The sequence below is a fragment of the Sus scrofa genome, chromosome 1 (genome assembly GCF_054392235.1).
Source record: "Sus scrofa isolate SSC_HxYL_T2T_F1_AM1 chromosome 1, Sscrofa_HxYL_maternal_Yorkshire_Landrace_v2.0, whole genome shotgun sequence".
Lineage (NCBI taxonomy): Eukaryota > Metazoa > Chordata > Mammalia > Artiodactyla > Suidae > Sus > Sus scrofa.
In genome coordinates, this window is record NC_139383.1 from 247,291,843 (window position 1) to 247,299,560 (window position 7,718).

At 55.0% G+C, this 7,718-nt stretch overlaps 1 protein-coding gene across 5 annotated transcripts in view; it reads right to left on the reverse strand.

Moving 5' to 3' along the window:
- The window catches only part of TLN1 (talin 1), a 34,633-nt gene extending 26,948 nt beyond the window's left edge, over positions 1 to 7,685 (reverse strand). For 3 of the 5 annotated variants that reach the window (XR_014823213.1, XM_021065688.2, XM_021065668.2), the window contains exons 1-5: positions 7,567 to 7,685; positions 1,198 to 1,360; positions 856 to 953; positions 480 to 609; positions 220 to 372 (exon numbers count right to left, since the gene is read on the reverse strand). Coding sequence is in view for 4 of the 5 variants with exons in the window: in XM_021065688.2 (XP_020921347.2) it covers positions 220 to 372; positions 480 to 609; positions 856 to 953; positions 1,198 to 1,327 (511 nt within the window). In the remaining variant the exon portion in view is untranslated. Of the gene's footprint in view, positions 1 to 219; positions 373 to 479; positions 610 to 855; positions 954 to 1,197; positions 1,361 to 3,125; positions 3,169 to 7,566 lie in introns of those variants that run through there. The other 2 variants (XM_021065699.2, XM_084988489.1) reach the window with 1 other exon arrangement.
- Between the last annotated feature and the right edge of the window lie 33 nt (positions 7,686 to 7,718).

Below are 7,718 nucleotides of genomic sequence, written 5' to 3' on the forward strand. Positions count from 1 at the left end.
GCCAGTCTCTGGTTTTTGGTTTGTGTCTTCACGCCCTACGCGCTCTCATTAAGACACGAAGTTCCCTGAGTGGAGGGCTTTGCGTTATTATTACGAACGCACCCACCCTGGGCAGTGAAAGAGGGCCTTGCAAACAGCAGGCATTGGGTACATATGGCATAAATGGCTGCCCGCCACCCCCGTGGTTTCCAATGCCCTCTTCTGGCCGTGTCTGCTTACGCTCGTCATCCGTGTGCAATTTCTGCTTTAGTTTCTCCATCTTCTTCTCATCTCGAAGCAGCGTCTTGTCCTTCCGTAAAGTCCCCGTCACCTCCTCCTTTTTCTCTTCCATGATCTCGCGCACCAGCGAATATTCGTCATGGTTGGTGATGCCTGGGGGAGGTGGTGGGTGGGCAGCACCCCAGGCACTTCCCGGTCGCCTGGCAGAGCTGGGCCCTCCCCGCGTGGCCCCGAGCCCCGCGCCCCGCCAGCTGCCTTACCGATGCGGGCACAGATGGTCATGAGCATGTCGGTGACCGTCTTGGAGTCGTCTACCATGACCGTCTTCACAGTGCCGTCGAGCATCCGGATCTTCAGGGGCCTCTGTTTCTTCCTGTACTCCATGGTGTCCTGTGGGCGCGGGAAGAAGAGGTGGGGGCCCACCTTACGCTTAAGCTCTGACTTCCTTTTTAGGTGGCCAGAGGGGAGGGAGGTAGATTTTTAAAAGGAAGACTGGGAGGAGGGCCCTCCTTTGAAAGCAGAGTGTTATGACTCCTGCAGTGGAAAGCACCAACAGATGTGGTGCTGAAAACAGGGGGCAGACGCGGGGAGGCGATGGAGGAGGATACAGGTGGTCCTGGATGAAGTGACACTCACCCCATTTCGGAGCATGTAGTAATCCAAAGCTTTCCCGGCCTCCAGCCATATACCCTTTTTGGGGTCATCATCTGACAGAAACAGCCCAAAGTCGCTGGCTAAAAGACAGGATGGATCACCTTAGATTTATAGGGAGCCCAATGTGGCTGAATGGCTGCACCATCGCCCCTTTATGTCTCCCCAGGGACCCCGGGCCTACAGGGAAGGGAGGGAACCGAGGAGCTCAGACATGAGGGATGAGAAGCCTGGAGACAACCGAGTCATCCCCCCTCCAAGGGCAAAGCCTGGGGACAAGAAGGGCCCAAGGACGCCCGCCCCAGCCACGTGGGTAGTCAGACTCACGAGGGCCAGCCAGGGCCTCTGGGATGCGCTCACGGATGATGCGACAGGCGTCATACACCATGGTAGACGGCTCGAACTGCATCGTCTTCACCACATTCCCAATGCTGATCTTCAGCGAAAGTGCAACCATGGTGGCAGCTTCTCCTCTCCAGCCTGGCTATACCTGGCCCACAGCATCAGGGCATTAGGATCCACCCTCATTGGAGGAGAGGTGGTCCCCCAGACGGAGCCCCAGCAAAGGGATTCACCAAAGCAGACAGTAGTGAGGTGGTTTTTGTTTTATTTGTAACTTTCTTTCCTTCTTTTTTTGTTTGCTTTTTAGGGCCACACCCCATGGCATATGGAGCTTTGAAGGCCAGGGGTCTAATCGGAGCTGTAGCTGTAGCTGCCGGCCTACGCCACAACCACAGTAATGCGGGATCTGAGCTGCATATGCGACCCACACCACAGCTCACGGCAACGCTGGGTCCTTAACCCACTGAGTGAGGCCAGGGATCGAACCCTGCCCTGTTTTCATCCTCCCTAGTTCAGTCTTTTTCTCTCTTTGTCTCTTACTATATCCTGCTGACTTCTCCTTGTCTAGGATTTTCAGAGCTCTGGCCTGACTCATCATATCATCTTCCCTCTCACAGCTTTAGCCTCCTCTGCAGAATGAAGACGTTGTATCAGATAATCCCCAAGGGCTCTTGAGGCCTGCAGAACACGGGCTGTTCAAGCCATCCAGACCCACTTGTCTCAGCTTTCCTCTAGCTTGACATGCTGCCGGCCTCTCCGAGGAGCTTGGCTCGTATTTGGCTTCCACAGCGGTCAAGCTAGAATCACGATCTTCTAATCCAAAGGGATCTCAGAATTGATCTAGTCAGCTCTTCAGTTTTGCAGAAGGGGAATCAGAGTGTGTGTGTGTGTGTGTGTGTGTTTCAAGGCAGGTGAGAGAAAGAACCCAGCCCTAGTTCGGTCCTTGCTCCTTTGGAGTCATCAGGTTAAGAGCTAGTTCTCACTGTAACCCCTCCTATACTCTCAAACTTCAGTCAGTCCTTCTCAAACTCTGCCCTCCATCTCAGCTGCCTCTTTCTTGACAGTATTTTCAGCACAGCCAGGGACACTAGGCCCACCCAGCCCTCCCAGCACCACCTCGTGGTGGAGCCGCAGGTGGCGCGCGGGGGGCGCCAGAGGACAAGTCTGCCTGGCAGCTGATGATGTGACCCAGCTCTGTACAGGGATTGGTGTCGCTTACCTAAGAGAGGGAGCAAATCCAGGCTGCCCCTTGCCCTCCTGGCAGACTGCGAGCCCCAAGGGGGAGAAAGCAAGACTGGGGGCTCGGCTGGAAGCAGAGGCGGGGGAGTTAGAAAACAGAAGGCAGTTGAGAACCAGGGCAGCTGAGAAGGGCTATGTTTTTGGAGGGTGAAGAGATTAGGAGCGACTGAAAATCTAGGTAGAAATAGGAGACAGAAGGCAGCTGTGGGAAAGGTCTGCATCAGGGTATGAGAGATAATTTCTGACCTTATAAATAGCCCAGAGTCTCAAAAAAGAAGAAACCACAGCTCATCCTCTCTCTCTCTCTCTCTCTCTCTTTTTTTTTTGTCTTTTCTAGGGCCGCTCCGGCGGCATATGGAGGTTCCCAGGCTAGGGGTCGAATCGGAGCTGTAGCCACCGGCCTACGCCACAGCCACTGCAATGCCAGATCTGAGCCGCGTCTGCAACCTACACCACAGCTCACAGCAACGCCGGATCCTTAACCCACTGATCGAGGCCAGGGATCGAACCCACAACCTCCTGGTTCCTAGTCGGATTCGTTAACCACTGAGGCAGGACAGGAGCTCCTCATCCTCTCTCTTTACTCCCAAACAAGACACTCCCAGTCTCCCCAGTTCCAGGTCTCTACCCTCCTCCCCATTCCTGGGGCACCTGCTCCTAAGAGCTGGACAGACCTGTCGGGTGGCTGGAGGGCTGGAGGGTCCACGCAGCTGAGTCACACTGAAAAGACCTTCCACCCTAAGCTGAACTTGCATGTCTCCCCCCACTTCCTCCGGACACACGGACACCCCCTTCTTCCTCAAGCGCGGAAACCTCTGGTGAGACCCCGATAAGGGAGTGAAGTCACGGCTACCCTCATTTTCAGGCAGGTCCTGAGCCGACAGCCACATGGCTACAGGAGGGAGAGGGAGGAAAGGGGGCGGCAGCGGGGTGGGGGAGGACAGCATAGAACCAGGCCCCCTGGAAGTATAAGGAGAAGCTGTCCAATTCCTGTTCCGGGCTCCGAGACCTTTGCTCCCCTTTCTATCATGTTTTATGGAATTGGAACAGCAATAACACCCCCCACATGACCCCCTCCCGGGGAACTCCTCCTCCCTCAAGACATTCCTGAGATGCATTCCAGAGGAGTTGGGCAATGGGGGGGGCGGTGGGGGGGGTGCGGAGGACAGGAGGTCAAATCCCAGCAAGGAATGGAATGTAAGTATGCGGGGGGGGGGGGGAGGAATTTGGGGTACAGAGAGAACACAGCCAGAGCAGAGCCCCACAAAGGGAGCTGCAGAAAGATAGGGAGTTACAGAGAGGGACAAGGCGCAAGAGAAAGCTGCAGATAGTGTCAATGGAAGAGAGTTGGGGGCGTATCACTCCGTCTGTTACCAAATTTGGCCTCTGAGTCTGCAACCGCGGGGAGGGGGGGGGAGGGTTGTGGGTGAGACTGACATATCCGGCCTCGGGCTGCTGGAGGCTCATGTAGGGCTGGACTGGGCAGCTGCAGGGCTGGACCTGACTTCCCCCAACACGACCCTTCCCCACCTACAATCCCAACCCATGCCTATTCATTCTCCCTAAATGGACCCCAGCCTATGCGCAGAGCTCTTGGCCACAAAGCGACTGACACTGGCTCTACATACACATTATCGCAAACGCACAGCCCCTACACGGATCCATCACAATCACGTTATCTTCCTGTAAAGACTCCATCCCATGCACACAGCTTCCCCACAAATACAGCTCTATCGGCAAGCACACAGCCCTCGGGCCCAACATCTCTCCACCCAGTAAGGAGACAAGCTCGTTCCATTCATCTAGGGAGCATTTTTGAGCGCCTGCTGTGGGGAAGGCCCTGGGCCAAACACTCAGTGGCTGGGAACCCAGGAGGGGAAGCCCTGGCCTCTGCCCTCAGGGGGCTCCCAGTCAGCAGAGCAGATTCACCATAAACTGAGTTTTAATAGAAGGCAGGATGGAGCAAGCCGAGTGGTATGTGCTCGGGGGAGAGATCCCTTTAGATTTGGGAAGGGGGACTAAAATGCCTCCAGGAAAAGTGTCATTTGAAGTCAGGGTTTTAAAAAATAAAGATAGTAAAAAAAAATAACAACGATCTTTTATTGACTATTTGTCAGTTGCTTTGTGTACATGATTTCATTGAATCCTTACAACAACCCTGCAAGGTAGGTGTCATTATTTTCATTTTTACAGATCAGGAAACTGAGGCTCAAAGAGGTTAAATAAACACGTGTTCAAGGTACTTGTCCAAAGTCATGGAGCTAAGTGGTGAAGCCAGGATCCAAACCCAAGCTTCTCTGACTCCAAAGCTCAAGCTCTCTCCACGAGGCCGGAGATGAGTCAGGGGTGGCCTTCCAGGCAGAGAGAAAAGCATAAGCAAAGGTGGAGAAGCAGGAAATCACGGAGGAGCATTCAGGGAAGTGAGGAGGCAGGCTGGTTGAGGCGCAAGGTACCTGCAAGCGAGCAGTGGTGGGGAAGTAAAGGTTAGGGTGGAAAGGCAGGCGAGGACTTAGGAGGATGTGTCATCCCACCTACCAGAGGGTGACAGGAGGCCAGGGCGGGCTTTGAGCAGAGAGGACATAACCAGAACTAGACTTTAGGAAAATAACACTGGCAGCTACCTTGCAGATTGGTTAGAAAGGCACTGCATCAGCCCAAGTGACAGGTAATGACGCCAGAGTCAGAATGGGGGAGAGGAGAATGGCACTGGTTAGAAATTTTAAGAGGGAAAACGGACAGAATCTGATGACAGCCTGTCTTGTCCACCCTCAGGAACCAGGGCCCAAAGTCCGGCTGGGGTCCCCTAGCTTCCATTCATCAGTAGCCACTCAGAGTGGCTGGGGCAGCTAGAGTGTAGGTAAGGAACTGGGAAGGGGGGAGGGAAAGAGAGGATCCCATGGAGCTGAGACTGTGAAGATGTGGCTGCAGTGAAGGGCTGTGGTGAGTAGCCAGGTAGGGGCAGAAGTGATGGGACGAGTGACTAGCAGGCTGGAAATGAGGAAGCCAAGGTATCGAGAGAGGCTGGGGAAGGTTAACAGTAGGAAAAACACAGATATAATTAGTCACTGGATCAGGCTGGGGGAAGGAGAAGAGGAATTATGTGGATGGTGGCTAAGAGGGGGAATGACGGGGTGAGGTCAGAGGCCAGGTCAGGCTGCAGGAGGCTGGGAAGAGATGGGGCTGTGGTCAGTGGCTACATTAGGCTGGGATGGGGGGAGAGTGAAGGGACACTCGCAGTGTATAAATAAAGATGGGGCTCGAGAGTGATGAGGGGCAGCCAGTGGCTGGGTCAGGCTGGGGAGGGGGTGGTACCGTGGTCAGTGACAGGGTAAGGCTGGGAGTGAAAGGGGGTGTGGTCAGTGGCTTGGCTGGGCGTGGGATCAGCAAGACCCAATTTCCTCTTTGGGTCCCGTTTCCTCTTTTCTGTGTGGGGAGTGGGGGAAGGGGATCTATAAGCAGACCAAGAAATTAAGGAGGCTTGGAATCAGGGAATGGCCCATAGCAGGGACCATGAGGACTTGACAGTTGCGTTGGGCTGGGGGCGGGGCGTTCGGCAGATGACCCGGTGCAGGTGAAGGAGCGGGTGAAAATGGCAGGAGAGAGCTTTAACATGACCGGCAAGCTCAGATGTGGGCGAGATCAAATGCAGGCAGGATGTGTGGATTAAGAGATGGGAAGGGAGGCCGAAGGCAGGCTGAGACAGATGATAAGATGAACACCACGGGAGTGTTAAAGGCAAGCGGAGTATTCTGAAAGTGGGTATGCATGACGGGTTGGGCGTGAACTGCAGGGCCAGGGAGGAGAGTTGCAGAGGAAGGCTTAGCATCTAGGGAGTGAGGGAACGGGGAGGCAGTAGGACTGAACTCTAGAGGATTAAGCCATCCCCTTCTCCCATGGCAAGCTTCCTTGGCCGGCCTTTCCCTTAACTGACCCACCAGGCCCCTCTCCCCTAGATAGTCCCCCATTTACTATGAAGCCTAGCACATCTCCTGGGTCCCTAACACCTTCCCACCTCCTACCTTGTAAATAACATGGTCCAGGAACCCCTGCCCCTCACCTGTGGTGGCCACAGCAAGAGCCTTGGGCTTAGAGAGTACAATGCAGCTGGAATCCCAGATGCCTGCAATTCTAGCTGAAGCTCAGAACCCTACCCTGTAATCAGTTTATCATTTCTCTGCGCCAAAGAAGCCCCCACGGCGACAGAGAAACAAGAGCCCTCCCTGCAAAAAAAAAAAAAAAAAAAAAAAAGAGCACCTGCCAATCTCTTAAATTTTACCTGCCTGAGGTCACCTACCCTGACCTCAGCCTATAACCCCTAAAACTGTCCTTAGTTCCCAACATTAACCCCGATCCCAATTTGTCTCCTGATGCCCAATACTGGCTTTAACATTCAGCTCTTTCCCAGCAGACACTTGAATCCAATCCCTGATCCCTAATTTTGATCTAAATTTTACCTTTAGCACCAAATCCCAACCTTACCCCTAGAGCTTGACCCCTGAACCTAAAGATCATGTGTCACTTGATTCCTGAGTCACTCCTTCCCCGTTTTACCCCTAACACTGGCTATGCCAACGGTCTCTAATGCCTAAAACTGGATCTCGAGCGCCGTTCCTGCTGCTGACCCTTAACCCGACCCTGGACTCTAACTCTGGCTTAGGCTGACCATCCTAGAACACAAAATAATGTCCTTAATCCAAACTTTACCTACCCAAAACGGACCTGACTCACGCTCATAACTCGAAATTTAAACCCCTAAAGCTAACCTTGGCTCCTAAACCCAATACCACCTAATCCCCAACCCACCCAGGGCGCTCCTACCCACATACCCGCCATCAGCCAACCTCAAAGCCGATCCCCGCCCTGCGTCGCACTGCCACCCACTCTTCACCCTCCCCCAAACCTATCCCAGACAGGGGGCTGCTCCCAGCAAGGGAGCAGAAAAGCCTCCCGCAAAAAGGCCTCTTGAACTCCCAGCCCAAGCCGAGAGACACTGGACGCTGACCTCTCCAACAGGACCCGAAACAGGAGACGCAGTCAAGTCAGGGGCCCCGCCCGCCTCCCGGGCCCGGCCTTGCGGCCCCACCCTGAGGCCCCGCTCGCGGCAGACCGGCCTACCTGCGCTGCCCGGCTCTGCGCCCCGCCCGCCGGCCCGCTAACCCGCTCGTTCTCCCGGTGGCTCTCGGGCTCCGGCCTCGCCCTCCCTTCGACACTCTCGGCCACTTCCGTCCGGGAACGTCCCCCGCCCGCGGGCGGCGCCCTGGGCCCGC